This window comes from Eschscholzia californica, unplaced genomic scaffold (assembly GCF_041429995.1).
Source record: "Eschscholzia californica isolate CP2 unplaced genomic scaffold, dmEscCali1.0.p SCAF_1, whole genome shotgun sequence".
NCBI classification, from domain to species: Eukaryota; Viridiplantae; Streptophyta; class Magnoliopsida; order Ranunculales; family Papaveraceae; genus Eschscholzia; species Eschscholzia californica.
The window spans coordinates 6,100,591-6,119,461 of NW_028238198.1; the positions used below are offsets into that span (position 1 = coordinate 6,100,591).

Below are 18,871 nucleotides of genomic sequence, written 5' to 3' on the forward strand. Positions count from 1 at the left end.
GCCTATAGTGACTTAGACTGGGCTGGTTGCCCAGATTCTCGAAGGTCTACTTGTGGCTACTGTGTGTTTCTTGGTTCTACATTTGTAGCTTGGTACTCCAAGAAACAACCCACCGTGGCTCGATCTAGCACAGAAGCAGAGTATAAAACTCTTGCTCTTGCCTCTTCTGAGCTTCTCTAGTTATCATATGTGCTTACTGAATTGGGTGTCACTGTTCAAGCTCCTTTTGTGTTGAAATGTGATAATATGGGAGCTCAACATTTGACTACTAACCCAGTGTTTCATGCTCGAACGAAGCATGTGGAGATTGGCTACCATTTTGTTAGAGAGTTGGTTGTTTCAGGGACACTTTAATTGAACTCTGTCTCTTCTCAGAATCAACTAGTTGATGTGTTCACTGAGGGTCTCTCCGATCCTTTGTCCTCTCTCTTCCATCCAATCTGATGTTGTTTTCTCCTTCATCAGCTTCAGGGGAGAGGGGAGGGGGGGTGTGTGTTGTTAGAGAGAAGGTGTAATGGAGGTGTAAGAATAAAGAGATAGAGGTATATGTAATAAGGATAGGGGCCACACAGTATTTTCACTCTGTTTCATTTTTCTGTTAAAGAGTAACAGACGAGTTGAAAGTTTGTTATAATAACAAACTTTCTCTCTCTCTACGAACTCTGTAACTCATCTATATAAGGAGATGATCACTCCTTAGTTTAATTAATGAGAAAACACTCTTTCTCTCTCTATCTTATCTCAATTCTCTGATCTTACAAAAGGTTTTGTTTGTTTTGTAAAAGAAGGAAAATACAGGCACTTTCCTATCTCCTTTAGATGACAGGTTTTGTTTATTTTGTAGAGGAAAGGTTGTTTGTTTGAAGAAGGAAACACAGCTCTTTCTATCTCCTGTTGATGATAGGGTTTGTTTGTTTTGTAAAAGAAAAAAAAAATCAGCACCCTAACTCATTACAGATACCCTTCCTGCCTCTCTCTGAACTGTCTTACCAACAAGTACCTAAATCTATGGATATGCCCATTTCCCTCCAACTTCAAAGTATTGTAGGCCTATTAGCCTTCATATCCTTCTTCTTTTATCTAATAAAACCCTTATTAAGTTGTTATAGGGCTACCGAAGTGAGATGTCCGCCGGAGGCTACGGGTTCATGACCTATAGTCGATCATCTTCCTCAACTAATAGGATCTCAGCCTCTGTTTAGAGTTCTGGGAGATATGGCTGACAAGTTTGGACCTATCTTCATGGTCCGGTTCGGGGTATACCCAACTGTATAGTTGTAAGTAGTTGGGAAATGGAAAAGGAATGCTTCACCTCCAACAACAAGTTCCTCGCTAATCGTCAATCTAGTGCCGCTGCTACTCACATGTCATATGACTATACTATGTTTGCTGCGACCTTTTATGGCCCATATTGGCGTGAGGTTCGTAAAATATCTACCCCCTCCAACTACTCTCCCTTCGACGCGTTGAGTTGCTAAAGCATATCCCTCACACTGAGATCAACATTTTCATCAAAGGGTTGTACCAATTTTGGGAAGAAACCCAACCTAGAAATGATTCAGTTAAGTTGGAAATGAGGCAATTATTTGAGTATTTGACATTAAACATTGTATTGAACTTAGTTGTAGGAAAGAGAGTCTGCAACTTCATGGGCGTGTTTATGATGTCGAGTTCGTCACTATCTAGAAGTAGCAAGCACAATAATGGTAAGGGCGATGGTAACAACTTCATGGACACATTGATATCTACCCTCCTAGATGAATAGATGATCATGAAGAAGGTCCTCTCTTCATCAAACATAGTCAGAGATACTGTTATTAAAGCCACTGCTCTCGTAAGTATCATTTTTTTTTTGGTACTTTTTCAAAATGTCACATAGAAGTGTTGAGTTTTGGATTTAGGTCATGACTTTTGCTTTTTCGAGTTTGGGTTATAGCCTAAAGTTGGACTGGTAGTTGATATTCATTTTTAACGATCGTTATCTTTGTGACTCAATCTATTGGGATAATGGTAATGTTTCTGTGTTGATGCAGGGTATCATATTAGCAGCCTCAGACACCCCATCTGCTTCTTTGACATGGGCACTCTCCTTACTACTCAACGACAAACGGGTTTTAAAAAAAGGCTCAAGACAAGCTAGACACGAAAGTCAGCAGAGAAACACGTAGAAGACAAAGACATCGGAAGTTTACCTCTATGCTATTGTCAAGGAAACATTCTGACTGTACCCAGCAGTTCCAGTTGCACCCCATGAAGCCATCAAAGAGTGCAATATCAATGGTTACCAAGTAAAGGCAGGCACCCGCGTGTGGATTAACGTATGGAAGTAGCATCGTGACCCACAAGTGTGGTCAAAGCCATCTGAGTTCAAGCCAGAGAGGTTTATTGATGGTGAAGGTGAAGGTAGCAAGAAGGATTTTAGGGGTCAACATTTTGAGTATATACCGTTTGGGTCTGGAAGAAGGATGTGCCCAGCGATCAACTTTACAATTCAGATTCTTCACATGGCATTGGCACGCTTACTACAAGCATATGACTTGAGCTCTCCTTCTTCATCTTCGTTGGATATGACTGAAGAAGATTCAAGATTGATCATGTCCAAAGCCACTCCACTTGAAGTACTACTTTCCCAACTCCTTCCTCTCGGACTTTATGATTATTGAGTATTATGATTATGTAGAGACGTCGGCTAAAACTAATCCGGACAATTACTCCCCATATGAACAATTAGACGTTCGTATAATGCAATTCTCACTTTCTGTTTTAAAGAATCTATCTATGAATCAATCGATGCATAGTTTGATACATGAACATGGAACAATGAGCTTACAATGGCTTCAGAAGTCGAACTCACAGCCAATTAAGGGATTCTATAAGATATCTAAACACAATAATTCAAATGGATTTAATGAATAAGCAGAAACGGAAAAAGGAACAAATGACACATACCCAAAATAATGCAGAAGAAATACTTCCTTCACGTTCTTCAGTTATCGATACTTACTTCTTTCTTCAGTTGAAGATCTCCAGACTCGTTCTTACTAAACAATTTCTCAACCAAAGTATCCCAGTTAGGGTTTTCAACTTTGGGCTTTGGTTTCTCGTCTTCGTCACCTTGTTTGTTCTGGTCTGTTGGAGTAGAAGCTTCCTCAGTTGTTGAGGTAGGTTGAGGTTCTTCTTCTGATGTTAGAGCATGGGGCACGTTCAAGCTAACTGCTCTTTCAAGGGCGTCCTTGTGTTCTCTTTCAAGCGTTTGTAATCTCTGAAGCTTCTGTATTGTTGGAGCAGTTGTCACAGCTTCTTCGTTGCTTTCCTTCATTCTCTGAAGTGAGAAAGAAGAACTTCATAGTTACTCAATTTTACTAAAACCGGAAAAAGAAGAATCATGAAAATCAGTTAGCACTTTTACTTACTTCTAGAGCTTTTCGTGCTTCTCTTTCTACCCAAATAAGCGCATGATCTGCTGTAGCATGGCTTGATAATACGATATGTTCGAACCTTCCTTCAACTGGTATGGCAGTTCTCACCTCTGGAGGATATCTCCCACATCTGAATTCAGTACCAACAACAAGGAATTCGATTTCAATTCCAAAACTAAAACTCCCATCGAAATGGCATTATTTGGATACTGTATGTATGTCAACCTAGCATTATTTCGAGAAAATAGGTTTTTAGGTTTTAGGTACCTGCAAAACTTTCTCTCGACGATATGATACATTCGACCAGGAGCATAAAGTCTTCTTGGATCTCTAAGCTTCCTACCTTCAGGAATGAAGGTATCTCTCATGCAAACCAAGAATAATAAGCAAGGCAAACTGTCCAAAGCATTAAGACCTGGTTTCAGAGATACTCCATTTAATGTTGAAACACAAAGATCTAAGAAAAATGCAGCAAAAATTATATTATGCAGCAGGATGACTAACCAGAAGATTGATTTAAAAATGTCTTGCAATGGTGTAGCTGTTCTTGGTAAGAAATCATCCTGGAATAGATAATGAACAAGTAATCACAATGAGTAACTAGCTAGATTGAAATAACTAAACGACAAGCACATAACCTTCGCGAAATAACTCATCCATGATAACATGACTACGGAAAATATATCAATGAGGAACTTAATGTTAGACCCCGTTGAGCTTAACCTTGAACAACGGCGTACAAGGAAAAGATTGATCAAGACTTGTCTACTTTACAAACTCAAATGCTCAGACAATGTCGGATGATGCTAATAACCCCTTCAACTCTAGGGCGCAAGTTACTCCGCATGCTCCACGTAGAGCTAGATCACGAAATCTTGATCTGTCCGTGAAGCACAATCTTATACTATTTTAGAGCCTATATATCTAATTACTCTCATCGAAATCAGAATTACATCGAGAGGATTGCCCAAGACTTATCTACTTCGCGAACTCTAATGGTCAAACGACGTGAGATAATGCTAATACCCCTCACTTAACGCCAAGCTCATTGTCACTCGACACTCTCCCTTAACGCAGGGCTAAGATCATGAAGTTCCAATTGTCCATGAAATACTAGCTCTAATACTATATGTTAGAGTCCATAGGCCTAAAATTCCTTGAAAACCAGCTTAAAAGGAAAGAATTGCCCAAGACTTATGTACTTCATCGATTCAAATAATGCTCAGCCGATGTGGGATAATACTAATACCTAAAACACTGAATACAAGTTATATCGCCAGGCAAATTCTATGAATTACATTGGAAGTCAACAAAACTTTGGTTTGCTTAAACTACAAGAGAATACTGAAAGAAGAAACTATTGAACTAAAAGTGATATTGAGTAACTTAGGCCACTCAAAGTTCTTACCTGCAAGATAATAGAGTTAATAACGTCAGCATACTTCACTGCTAAATTCAACGACATACATCTAGCTGGAGCAATAGCATAACACCGTACATTGCTCCTCGGTATCCCCCCTAGCCAATCTCGATGATTCACCACCACAATCGTAAGCAATGCAGCCACTCCAGATCCAAGCGAATGCCCAGCAAACACCATCTTATACCTAAAAAAAAAACAAACCTTTTTGTCACTCTCACAGATCCAAACTCAATGTTTGTTCTTTTCTGGTGTTTGAATCTGACTCGTCTGAATCAAATTTACCCAGGATCAATTCTTACAAACGATTACAATTTAGACATCAAGAGTCACACAGAAACAAACACGTGAGAAATGAAAAGGTTTTTTTTTTTTTGTTTACCTAGATCCATTATCAATCCACAAGGTTTTCAAAGTGTGAGATTCTTCATTCAACAACCAAATAGCAGATTTCAATAACCCATGATGAACAAAACCACCATCAAACATTTGCATACCCAATTTATTATCCAATAAAAGTTTATAATCACTTTCTTTAACAAGATTAAGACCACGAATAGCAAGAACAATTTCTTGATTAGAATGATCAATATAGATTAAATAAGGAGGAGCTCGACCTTGAGTATCTTGATAAGTTCTTCTTTTAATAACCCAATCTGGGTTCATTAGGTACCCACAATCAGGAGAGAATTTAGGGTTTTTAAGATCATCTTCATAAATAGCTAAAATTGAACGACAAATACGAGGAATTGGTTCGAAATCTTCAGGTGTTGATAGTGGCCAAGTGGCACTATCATCTGAACCAACATATGTACATCTTTTCCATCCCCAACGGGTAAATCCTAAACAGAGGACACATTCCACTCCGCAGGTAACAGACATTTTTTCTTTCTTTTAGAGAGAGAGAGAGAGAGAAAGAGTTCTCTTAGAGCTTCCTTCCTTCCTTTCTTCCTATTGGTTCTATTTTGTTTGCTGAGCTACCATTACTGCCTTGATTTCTAGAGAGAGAAAGAGTAACTGAATACAGGGGAGAGACAGAGTGAGAGAATAATTGGGTAAAGAGACAGTCGGACAGACAGACATATTGAGCTTTTTACAGGGTCCAGTCTTGGGGGATGAGCATCCCGACACTTCTTTATTTTTTTAAGAGAGAAGGACACATGAATATGATTACTTCATAAAGACCCCAAGAATATAATTCTCTTTTATCAATTGCCCCCTTTCAAGATTTTTCCAGTGGGTTCTATGTATTTTTGTTACGTTTTCTTTTTTCGAAAACAAGAAAAGTTTTCGGAGAATAAATAAATAGAGGGGTAGGAAACTAAACTTTCACCCAAACACACCCTTCTTTTTATGTCGCTCGTATACCCACCGATAGAGCTGGGAAAAAAATCCGAAAACTTAAAACCCGTCACGGGTACCCGAGTCCGTTGTAGTCCACGGGTACCCGAAGCCCGAAGTCAGGTTTAGCCCGACCGACCTGATGAAATAAACGGGTCGGACTCGGGTTTTGAAGACCCGCCCGTTAATATTTACCTGACATAACCCGATTAATAATGCCATCCTACTCATCCATTCCCTTCTCAACACACGACCAAAACACCACAAAAGCTTAATTAAAAATTGAAATCTAGAAGTAAATAGATCCATTCTTTTCCTTGAAATTTGAAATTACTTATTAAATAATCCTAAAACCCTAGCAAAGTTTGATTATTCTGGGAGTTGTAGTTGTTTGATGAAAGTCCTCAACCTGTTCAGACATTATATCTCTAAGGTTACGTCAAATTTGTATTATTAAGGTATATATTTGGTTATCTAACTTTGACGTTCTTACGTCAATTTTGTGGATTCAATATGTTGTTTTGACCTCATTCACTTTTGTTTTCATTTGTTGATGAAAGAGGGAGAATAGTTTCCTTTATTATTTATTTGTTTTGTTATGTATAGAAGAATAATTCTCTTATAGAAATTGAAGTATTGTTTTAATGCACAACGAGGAAATGAGTATCCTTCATGCTCAGACCTTAGTAGGATAAAATTCATCTCATCTTCCTGTCTCATTACATCTCTCTTCAATTCAGTAAATAAGAGTATTTAATTAACCTATTCATTGTAACCAGGTGCAACTAGAAAGGCATAGAGAACACGGTCCATATTTCTGAGCTCTACAAAATATCTAAAATGATCTACATTGTTAAGTAGCGAATTTTAATCGAAGACTCCTGATCTTTTTTTCGTTAATATTTTTTTTTTTGAAACCAAGCGAAACCATTTTTCATTCATAAGTGATTAAATCACAATGTTACATGGATGGTAATTCTTATTTCTCTCCTCTGAAAACTTTATGCGAGTTACATACCTTTAAATGTAAAGTGTCTCATGAAGAGAAAGAAATTGACTAGACACCGACTCAATAAAATGACTCTAAAGGTCGAAAGATGAAAAGATCCTAAAGATCGTGAATGAAAAGACCCTAAAGGTCGACAAAATAACAGGAAAAATTGCTACATTTATTCATATATATGCAATTTTATATGATTTGATTTTGCGGAGATGCTCTTATTTTCACTATTGGTACGATGATGTTTCCACTTAAATTTTCTAAATATTGTAAACTTAAATCGCAAAAAAATCAATATTTTATTTATATCAAAACTAAAATTTATTTTAGTTATAAATGTTTATTTCATGAATCGTTATATTTTGTTATATTTTCATTGTTTATGTAAATCATAAAGGTATGATTTCATCTTTATATTCATCATAGTCATATTTTTACCTCAGTTTCACTATGTAAGAACAATGAATTATAGCATACTATTATATATATACTGCATTTGAATGCGTAAAGTGTTCACCGAACATGTCGTGCCGTAGGCACGGGTTATGGCTAATATATATACATAACACATAATTATACATTACTATAAAGAGGTATGATGGTGGACCATGGGTGCAACGGTTGTATGGTGGCAGCGACCAAACTGACAAAACATGATAGTGAGCCGCCGATGAAATAATGTATAAAATAGATTAAATGTACTCTTATATATTTTAAATATTTGAAGTATATAATGTGTATATACATATATTATTGTCCGAGGTGCTTTTGAAAAGGCATCATTAAGCTTAATTAAATTTCAGTTTCAATGGAAATTTCGATACCATGGAAATAGAAAAAGTTTGGTTGCTTCAACCAGAGATATTTCAAAATAATGGTGAAAATCCAATACCCGAAAGATTTGACGGACTTGGATGGGTTTTGGGCACTAGGATGTGTGAAATAACATGCCCGATTAAGTCCGAGAACTCGAACGGACAACTAATTTCAAAGCCCGACCGACCCGACCCGAGGAATGATCAGTCTGATTCCCACCCCTACCCACCGACCAATGATCCTTGCTGGATTTCTCGTCTTCATCTCTCCCTCCTCTCTCTTTTGTCTCTTTCTCTCCATTTCTCTCAACCTTTTTCTTTTCCCTCTCTAAGTTCCAGTGAAGGGGAGATTTATTTGCCGGAATCCTTCGTCTAGAAAACCAGTATTCGATAAAACGGTTTTCGAAAAAATGAAAAAAAGAAACAGTTTCTGAAAAATAATTGACAGATTTTCGAAACAACGATTAAAAAAACATTTTCGGAAAAACAGCTTTCGAGGAAAAAATAATTCCTGAAAAATTTGTTGAAAAAAACGGCTTATAAGGAAGGTTTTTAAAAACAAAACGGTTTCTCGAAAATAATAACAGTTAAAAAAATACATTCTTAAAACAATTACTTTGTTGAAAAAAATATGTTTTTGAAGAAATACTTTTATGGGTTGATTGTAACTTTGAAATTTAGGTTTAATAATACAAAATCCTAGGAAATCTTAAGGGGTAAGATGAATTATTTTCTAATACAAATTTTGGACTTAGAGATCTTTAGATTCTTAGGATTTTTAAGTAGTCAAATAAACCAAGAAATTTTGATTTCTACTAGATCTCATGTTTTGTAAAAATTCTATTTAGAAATCCTCCACCCAAACGCAATATTAACTACATAAGTTTACAACGGGTGCTCTGACATGTCTAGAGGTTGTTAATGCACAATTATAAAAGCTTAAATGTCAGTTTTAAAATCATGTTGTTTTCTCTTTTGATTGCTTGTAGGGAAATTTTATAGGGCCTCCTCATTTTTGTTAAAAGGCCTCCCCTCAGTGATAATTTAGCAAATAAAATGGTTCATGGGGAGGCCTTTTAACAAAATTGGGGAGGCCTTATAAAACTTCCCTTGCTTGTATACGTGGGTTTGCGCTTATTTTTTCACATGGTCCACCTTTCGCGCAGGTTTTTTTTTTAGGCGCAGGTTGGTCTGTCCTTCACATGACTTGTATGGAGTTCTTGCATATTTATAGTTTTCACCCCAAGCCTACACCTTATATATTTGTATCATGAATGAAAATATTTTTTGTTGGAATCAATCAAGCATCATTATAACATACCGGAAATGCTATGTACACATAGGATTTGACTTAATTTGTGATTTGGTGACTCATTTTTATCTGAAAGACAAACATGTTTAAAGTTTGATTACGATATAGACAATTCTTTTACTCGAGGGAATCATCATGTCTAAATCAAAATTATTTGTACACTTAGCACTTCCCGTAACACTATGTCATATGTCATGAATATGTCAAAAGACAAAATACCTAATTTAAATATATAATTGTTATGTCCACCACCTTTCGGTGTAGTGGTTGGACATCCCTCTTAAACCATGAGGTCTTAGGATCGAGTCTCGGTGGGAGCATTTTATCACCAAGATTTATCCCATGTGATTTAGGTACTAAATAAAATAGATGTTGTCGGGCTTTAGGCTCTATATTGTCAGGCTTTAGACATCTTTACTTATTAGTTTAACTTAGACGGATCGTGATATCTAATGATATACCAATGCATTGTAACGACTAACGTTGATCGTAGTCCTCAATAAAAGTATATAACTATTCTCAGGATGACGGGAAAGAACTTTAAATAGGCAACTGCAAGTCTGCAACAAATTTTGCCCAATACTGCTTTATCTTTCTTGGCTACCAAACCACAAATAGTTAGGCATTTGACAACAACTAATGTTTCATTCTAATACACAATATTGAAAAATTTAAGAATTGGTTTATAGAGTTAGCACCAGCTAACAAATTTTTCTCAACTCTCAACATGAAAAAAAAAACAAAATTTTCTCAAGTTAGTGTTAAGTTTGTGGCCATCCAACTCAAAACTAATTGGCAATGAGTGGAGAGGACATATACTTTATATTTTTGGTTGCTAGTTACCCATTCTCTCATGTGGGACTATTCTCACACGCCCCCTGACGTGTGGCGTTCTTTAAGCCTAACACGTGTGTTTTTTTCTTTACGGGTGACGTGGAGCACGTGTGGCTTTTAAGCCTATCACGTGTGAGCCTAGCTCTGATACCATGTTAAGTTTCTGGCCATCCAATTCAAAACCAATTTACAATGAGTGGAAAGGACCTATACTTTATATTTTTGGTTCCTAGTTACCCATTCTCCCATGTGGGACTATTCTCACAGTTAGGGTGCCATTTAACAGTTCCTTTATTTCTCACCCTACTATATATATATATATATATATATATATATATATATATATATATATGGCCAGCGCTTTGGGGAAAGCTAAATAGTTGTCGGGGTGTGAAGACTTGGTCAATTTTGTTTGACAATTTTATTTAAGGGGAAAGCAAAATAACTTCTCCACCTCAGCTCTCTCTCTCTCCACCTCACTTCTCTCTCTCCACCTCATCTTCTCTCTCCCTACCATTCTCTCTCTCTCTCTTCTCCGATTAGGTCACCGGCCGGCGACCATGAAAAAAAAAAAAATTTCACTCACTCTCTCTCTCTCTAGAAACTCCGGCGAAGGAAAACCCCTTCGCTTGAGTTTCTAGAGAGAGAGAGAGAGTGAAAATGTTTTTTTTTTTTCATGGTCGCCGGCCGGAAAATTTTCCGGCCGACGACCTGTCGGAGAAGACAGGGAGGTGAGGTGGAGAGAGAGAGAGGTGAGGTGGAGAGAGAGTGAGGTGAGGTGGAGTGTTTTTTTTATTTCCCCGGAAAGTTTCTAAAATTCTACATATTCTCTTTAAAATTTCCCACCCCGGAAACTATATAGCTTTCCCTAAAACGCTGGCCATATATATACATATATATATTTGATGAGATATTCACCCTACTATATTTTGAAGTTTTCGTTTTTTTGTTGACTATACTGTATTTTGAGGTTAGTGGGAGAATTTTCAATTATCAAGGGGTGGGCCATGTTTGAAAAGGAGATACACTATTACCTTGTCTTGAAAAAAAAGGAGAAAAGAAGACTTGAATTTGAAGTAGTTTCTCCTTGTGACATTAGTGGCAAAGTAGATACAAAGAGAAATAGAACACTACTCATTAAGAGGCCATGGAATCATATAGTGTAGTGTGTAGAGATGGAATATGTAAAGAAACAAGCTGTCAAAAGTAGATAAGCATCTTCTCCCCAATCTAATCTCCATGTGCATATATATACAAAATGGAAGCAAAGCCTGTTACCACTCTGAACATTCATTGACAAAAGAACCTCCTATTTCCACTTTCCATCACTTGTGAAGCTTTGCCTTCAAACAACAGATTTATGACCACAATCCTATTTAAGCTCTTTTACTTTTGGGTTAATTCGATTTTGACCCCCTAAAGATGACCAAGTCACCAAAATGGCAACCTAAAGATGACCAACTTCCATTTTGGCCCCCTTTTTATTTTTTCCGTCAGTTAACTTTAACTGTTGACTTCTCTTTTCCCTTTCTACCCCTCTCTTGAAACTCTTTCCATCTGCATCCTTTGTCACTTTCTTTTTGCCGGCAGGAAATGGCCGGGCGCCGGAGGCCGGCCAATTTCCGGTCGGGGGCCATCATTAAAAAAAAAAAAAAAACTTTTTGTCTTCTTGTTTTTCCTTCCTCTACTAAAAGAAAAACAAAATTTCATCTCTTCTCTCTCTCTCTCTCTAGATCTGGCTATTTCACATTACCAAAACCATTTCATGATTATTTCCTCGATCTGTAGCAACAAAATGCAAAGAACAATCAAAATAAACTTATAAACCCTCATGACCATCATAAACGCCAATATTAGTAGCAGAAGGAGAAGTAACAGCTTGAGTTTGATCTTTCTCTCTCTAGTCTAGGGTTTCTGAGTTGGTAGATCAAGATTTAAATGCCCATAACCAAAATCAAATGGATTTGATGATTTTCCAATTGATTCATCAGTCATGGGTTGAAACCGGTTATGGTTGTTGCTCGACGCTCGGAAATTGGCCATTAATGTATTTCTGCAAGTTTCAGAGAGGCCATTAATGTACTTCTGATTCTATTGTCTTCATTTGCCGACGTTAATGGAGGGGGAAAAAGAGAGATGCCCTTATTTTCTCTCTCTAAAATAATCCACATACCTAAATCCCAAACCCTAAACCTAATTCTACCTAAAGCATCCAGTGAGTCTTTCTCTTTTTTTTAACTCATGACTATCATTTTTACTAGTGGAAAATGAATCTTTCTGATTTGATTCACATATCTCAACTGATTCGGTTGATGCTTTACAAACCCTAAAGTGTTTAAGCTTAATGAAGGGATTAATAGTACAAATTCCAGAAAGGGAATCAGACCTTGAATAAAAACACCCAAATTGATTAAACTTATGTGAATCATTAATGTCAAATACTGTGAAGAATTTGAAGGAGACCATGAATCAGAGTGGCCTCCAATTTTGTGAATCAAATCAGAAAGATTGTTGAAATAACCAGACTTACAGAGAGAGAGTGAGAGGAGAAATGAAATTTTGTTTTTTTATTAGTAGAGGAAGGAAAAACAAGAAGACAAAAAAATTTCTTTTCTTTTTAATGATGGTCCCCCACCGGAAATTGGCCGGCCACTGGCGCCCGGCCATCGCCTGCCCGGCAAAAAGAAAGTGACAAAGGATACAGATGGAAAGAGTTTCAAGAGAGGGGTAGAAATGGAAAAGAGAAGTCAACAATTATAGTTACCTGACGGAAAAAATAAAAAGGGGGTCAAAATGGAAGCTGGTCATCTTTAGGGGGTCATTTTGGTGACTTGGTCATCTTTAGGGGGCCATTTTGGTGACTTGGTCATCTTTAGGGGGCCAAAATGGAATTAACCCTTTACTTTTTCACTAATTATTATTGTGGAAAAAGATAGAGAAACTACAAAAGAATATCTACTCCAAACCTAAACAGAGATCAATCATCCATTGAGACTGAAAACATCTCTCTCTCTCCCTCGAGAGAGAGAAAGAGAGACAGAGAGAGAGAGAATTGGCTGAAAAATGGAGATCGTTGGTTTCGTTTAAACAACTTCGACTTTTTGTCATTTCCAGCATTGATTTATCATTATTACTACTTACCTCTAGTTTTGTGAAGCTCATTCCGCTTGATTAATAAGATGTATGTCTTTTAAGTTTATCTTGAGAAATAATTAAGATTCTTTTTTTTCTTACGTGGATTGCTGAAGTCTTTATATCCAATATGACATGAATACATCATGAAAAATGCAATGTGAATAAATACTATAACTACTACAATCTTCATATACATTTTGGATCCTAAAGATCATATAAAGACCCTTACAGCTATCCTAAGAATATGAAAATCCAAACCTTAACTTTATTTATGTCTTTTAACACAAATCAATAAAGATCGACTCACCACCACCACGAATTGAACTTGTAACCTCTGCATTTTTGAAGTAAATGCAACCAACTGGATAAGTAGTTGTTAGCATAATCAAGAAATTTTGTTATTTCCAAATCCCTGACCGACCTTCAGTCGAATGCTCATAATGTGGATCTTTTAAGAAGTGTCTAAAAATTTGTTTTTTTTTCTTTTTGGAATCTGATAACTTCATTGATTAGGCAAAGCCAAGATGGATTACAATAAGAAGTTAAAAGAAGAACAAAACACAAAGAAGTAACCCTATGCTCACCTATGAAGAAGGAGGCATTTTAGTTTCTATGTGACTTTAGTGGTTCCCCCACTATCATGAGTTCATGACCCAGTACCACCATACGGTTCCCTTGGTTGAGTAACTAACTTTGAGTGGGTCAAAGTTTGTAACCGTTTCCCCACCACGGATTAGAGTGATCGGAGAACTTCCATTGACCATCGGTCGGGATCCTTCTCCCATTTTACATAAAAGATTGGTTTTGTGTAAAATGGTCTACTCTATTTTTTTTTTGTTGAACTATTCTTTCATTAATAGGAATAAACGTTATTACAATATTTATCAACTAAAATACAAGGAACATTATGTCACATTTTGCTTCTATTTTTCTTTCTCGCCCATTTTGCTAGGTTGTCTGCATTCAAGTTGAGATCTCTCCTGGTGTATTTGAATTGCACTATATCAAATTCTCTTATGCTTTCTCGAATTCTTCGGATATGAATCAACGATTGCCAGTTGACAGAGTGTCTTTTATCATGGATGTTCTTGATGAGATTTAAGTTGTCACTTTCTATGATTATTGACTTGTGATTTTGTTCTTTCGCCCAACGTAGACCTTCTAAGATTGCTATTGCTTCACATTCTTCACTATTTCTTGCCATCAATGTTTTCACTTGAGCTGCTATGAATTTTGCATCTGCATTATGTGCAATCAAGCTAATTCCCGAATTGGATATTATATTAGTGAAAGATGCATCAACATTAATTTTAATGAATGGTACTGTTGGCGGTTGCCATTTCTCAGAAGATTTTTGATTGATTTTCGCAGGTTTTTTGTTGGTTTTTGGAAATGCCTTAATCATTCTAATGATGTTATCAAGATCATTTATTTCGTGCTGGAAGCAGTGGTCACATCTAACTTTCCATAATATCCAAAGGATGCTATCAAAATGAATATCTTCATTAGCATAATAAGTTTGGTTATTATCTTGCCACGAGAAGATCCATTCCGAGATCGAAATAATATTTTCAGATATAATATTAAAATTACACCAAACCTTTGTAGCTATAGCACAGTGTAATAGTGCATGTTCAATTGTTTCAGTATGCATACAATTTGGGCAAGTGAAGTTATTGTCAATGTATTTTCCTATTCTGTCTCTCACCGGGAGAGCTTTAGTACAGATTTTCCAGATGAAAATCTTTATTCTAGGAATAGTAGGAAGGTTCCAGATGAAATTCCAGTTCGGCGAGTTAGCTGAGGGGGTGATATTATTAGTGATAATGTGTTGGTACATCGATTTGACTGAAAAGTTACCTGATTTTGTGAGCTTCCATTTGAGTTGATCTTTACCTTCGCTGTTCACCGGGATAGCTTTGATCAAATTTTGCGTCGTGATATCAAAGTTGGCATTGAGAATCTCATTGTTCCATTTGTTGTTTCTAATGAGTTGGGCCACTTTGTTCAAACTGGATTGATTGATGTTTTGCACTGATTCGTTAACCTCGGGGATCCAATTATCGTCCCAGATGTTGATATCTTCACCAGAGTGCACCTCCCAAGTGGTCAGGTCATCGATGAGATTGTAGTGTTTCTTGATCGTCTTCCAACTCCAAGAGTGATGGTCTACTCTATTTATTTGCAAACACAAACTTCTATCAATTAATAGAGTAAACCATTTTCTTTTGTAAATTATGATCATTCTTTTTAAAGAGTCTTTGAAAAGATAGATATTTTTCTTTCTTTCCTGTTTTATCCCTTCAAACAACTCAATATAATCTCGGTTATTATATTTAATATATGTTGATTACTTCAATATCTGTATAAGACCAAAATATTTGATAATTATGTATAACATAAATATAGAAATTTTCGTGTCCTACGGGCACGGGCTATACCTTCGTTTTACACAAATCAAATATTTTTCAATTTGAATTCCCAACACATGATCGACATATGTAACTACTATGTCAAAAAACACTAAAAAATGTCATCACTAGATAGCAATGACAACCCATAATGGACCTGTTGAACTTTTAATCAAATGTAGCAAGACATATTACTTAACAAAAAATTGTTCAGTTCAGAACATGTGAAACTCATGTAACTCTAATTTAGAGAGACTGGAATTCAATCTACGAATCCTAGAGATATAGACACTGGACTACTTTACTTAGCGCTAAATATTTTCATCGATCACAAATTTGAATGTTCTCCTATTTTCTTTAAAAAGTAATTCCTTTTTTACCAATAAAAGTTGTCCAAAAAGAAAAGGCCGCGACTTTGGGGAATAAAAAAAATTCTCCGGGGAATAAATTCTCGAGGGAATCCAGATTTTTTTTAAAGTTCTCTTGGGAATAAATTTTTATAGGGAATACAGAATACATTTTTTTGAAAGTTCTCCTCCATCTCATCACCTCTCTCTGCCACCTAACCTTCTCGCCACCTCATCATCTTCTCCGGCTAAGGTCGCCGGCCGGCCAATTTTCCGGCCAGCGACCTTCAAACATAAAAAAAATTATCTTTTTCCTATCTCCTCTTTCTTTCTCTAAGATATATATTTTTTTTCAAAATCCCTTTTTTCTCTCTCTAGATCTGGTGAACCAGATCTAGATGGTCTGTTTCACAGACCTTGTTGAAGGTCTGTGAAACAGACCATTAAAGGTCTGCAATCAGACCTCTGAAGGTCTGTTTGTAGACTTTTAATGGCCTGCAAACAGACCTTCAACAAGGTCTGTGAAACAGACCATTAAAGATATGCAATCAGACCTTCAACAAGGTCTGTTCGCAGACCTTTAATGGCCTGCGAAGAGACCTTGTTGAAGGTCTGTGAAACAGAGTCTGTTCACAGACCATCTAGATCTGGTTCACCAGATCTAGAGAGAGAAAAAAGAGGGATTTTGAAAAAAAAAAATTAGAGAGAGAAAGAGGAGAGAGGAAAAGATAATTTTTTTTTTTTTTTTTATGTTTGAAGGTCACCGGTCGAAAAATTGGTCGGCCGGCGACTTTCGCCGGAGAAGATGATGAGGTGTCGAGAAGATGAAGTGGCAGAGAGAGGTGATGAGATGGAGGAGCCTTTTTTATAGCATCTTCTAAAATTAGAAGCCCCTTAGCAATAAAAAGAAACATAAAAAGTCAATCTTATTTGACTAGTTTTAAGAAAAGTCTTTATCCCCGGGAAAATTTTATTTATTCTCCAAAGCCGCGGCCAAAGAAAAGAGACAAATCCGATTTCTTTTGTATTTGGTCGCAATGGCCAAACAAAATCAAGATAGGTTGGATCCACATGATTAAAAATGAAAAATTATATTATATGGATTTAAATGACATTTTTAACCTTAAAATACTACTTATTGAAGGAGACAAAAGAAATATCAAGGGTTTTAATGGTCATCTCCTCTTCTCTCTAATCCTCTCTTTAAATCTGAAAATCTGATAAAATCCATCACCATCTTTCCCCATTCACCTCCCCTCTCTCTCTCTAATCGACTTCCCTCCTTCAAATTACAAATAACATAGAGAGAGAAACAAACACAAATACAAACACAAATATTCTCTCTCTCTAATAGACGATGCTGGATCCAGAAATTGATTTATTCCCACCATCATCTCCAACCATTTCCTCCATTTCTTCATCGGATTTCGACACTGAGGTAAAACATAAGGGGAAAAAACCCTCGTTGAATTCTTTAATTCCCATTTTCATCTTTCATAACTTTCATTCTGATAATCACTTAATTTTGTTGATTTGCAGTCAACAGGATCATTCTTCCATGATAGAAGCACAAGTTTAGGAACCCTAATGGGAGTAGATTTCCCACAAATTTCAGTTAGGGTTTCTTCTCGCCGTGAAAACATAAACTCTACCACAAACAATACGACTCGAAATGGTGGCATGACTAACACTAATGGTGGTAGTGGTGGCGGCGGCGGAGGAGGAGAAAAGAGAAATCAGAAGAAGAAAAAAGTGGGTTGGTGGAAACTGTGTAGAAATGATGAAACGAGACCTTCTTCATTAGCTGATTTTCTTGAAGTTGAGAGGAGATTTGGCGATGAGGTGATTTATGGTGCTACGGCGGAGCTTGAAGGTATGATACACCACCATCACCATCAACAGCCAACAAGTAATGGAAATCGAAATGGACGTCTTTTATTTGCAGATGGAAGGGTTCTTCCACCATCTGAGGTTGTTACAGCCGCGGCGCCACCACCCATTGCTGAGACTCTCTGTAGGTTCCCGATTTTGCTTTCTGGAATTTGTAGTGGCGGTGGTTCTGCTTCTGGTGGTGGTGTCTAAAATCGTATAGGAATACGGAGTATATTTTATTTTTGAAATTTGTGAAATAATAATAGAGTTTTTTCTTTTGAGATTTAAACTTTTAATTTCTCATTTCAGATTTTTAATTTTGTCCAGAGAACTTGAAGAAAAAATTTGATGTATTGAGGACGCAAGAAAATATTTGAGGTATAAAATGTTGAGTGGGGCTAAAATTTCGTGTCACCTAATCTTCTTGACGCGGACACGGCCGTCTGAAAACTTTCCTTCGCACAAACCTCCTTTCGTCTCAGACAAAGAAGGGTTTCAGGCGAATTCATGAAGATTTTGCCTGGAACCGTTAGAACCCTTGAGGAAGGTTTCTGGAGAAATCCTCCCTAAGGTTTCAAGGTCGGTTTCCACGACAACGGTCACAAACTAGTGTTTGATTCTGCAAAAACGACCATGAGATCTTCCACGAAAGTTTTAAAACTCTAGGCAAATCCCATGAGGGAGATTTAGGAGAGAGGATAAAGAGAGTGAGTAAAACTTCTAGAGAGAGAAATTTAGCAAACAAAAGATGAGAGAGTCGGAGAATGAGAGAGAGACTTAGATAAGATAAAGAGAGAGGGAACCTACTCTGGTGGTCGGAGGTGGAAAGAGAGGAGGAAGAAGAAGTTGTATATATATGATATAACCTCTCAAAAATTTTTGTACCTCGAAAATCTTGTTTCTCTATAACATCGATCAAAAATAAAAACTTTTGTTCTAAACGGCGGGTAACAATAGAAATTACT

General features: G+C 36.7%; 3 protein-coding genes and 1 pseudogene across 5 annotated transcripts; 2 read left to right on the top strand and 2 right to left on the bottom strand.

Moving 5' to 3' along the window:
• Window positions 1-1,630: 1,630 nt before the first annotated feature.
• Window positions 1,631-2,768, top strand: LOC147563600 (xanthotoxin 5-hydroxylase CYP82C2-like; annotated as a pseudogene). Its single transcript, XR_015224904.1, has 2 exons — window positions 1,631-1,834; window positions 2,034-2,768. The product of XR_015224904.1 is annotated as a xanthotoxin 5-hydroxylase CYP82C2-like (transcript).
• LOC147563601 (uncharacterized) lies at window positions 2,738-6,005 on the bottom strand. 2 transcript variants are annotated; one of them, XM_086639066.1, is made up of 6 exons: window positions 5,222-6,005; window positions 4,828-5,026; window positions 3,924-3,982; window positions 3,687-3,815; window positions 3,414-3,549; window positions 2,738-3,322 (listed from the first exon to the last, which is right to left on the bottom strand). In XM_086639066.1, the coding sequence occupies exons 1-6, from the start codon at window positions 5,719-5,721 to the stop codon at window positions 2,987-2,989; spliced, it is 1,359 nt and encodes a 452-aa protein (XP_086495192.1). In that variant the 5' UTR covers window positions 5,722-6,005; the 3' UTR covers window positions 2,738-2,986. The 2 variants fall into 2 exon arrangements, with proteins under 2 accessions (XP_086495192.1, XP_086495184.1); XM_086639058.1 differs by having other exon boundaries at window positions 3,687-3,982; window positions 5,222-5,904.
• Window positions 6,006-14,186: 8,181 nt separating this feature from the next.
• LOC147563602 (uncharacterized) lies at window positions 14,187-14,681 on the bottom strand. The gene has a single exon (XM_086652858.1). The coding sequence runs from the start codon at window positions 14,679-14,681 to the stop codon at window positions 14,187-14,189; it is 495 nt and encodes a 164-aa protein (XP_086508984.1).
• A 2,516-nt stretch (window positions 14,682-17,197) lies between these two features.
• On the top strand, window positions 17,198-18,310 carry LOC147563603 (uncharacterized protein At3g17950). Its single transcript, XM_086664803.1, has 2 exons — window positions 17,198-17,472; window positions 17,574-18,310. Exons 1-2 carry the CDS (start codon window positions 17,392-17,394, stop codon window positions 18,114-18,116), a joined length of 624 nt encoding a protein of 207 aa, XP_086520929.1. The 5' UTR covers window positions 17,198-17,391; the 3' UTR covers window positions 18,117-18,310.
• Window positions 18,311-18,871: the final 561 nt, after the last annotated feature.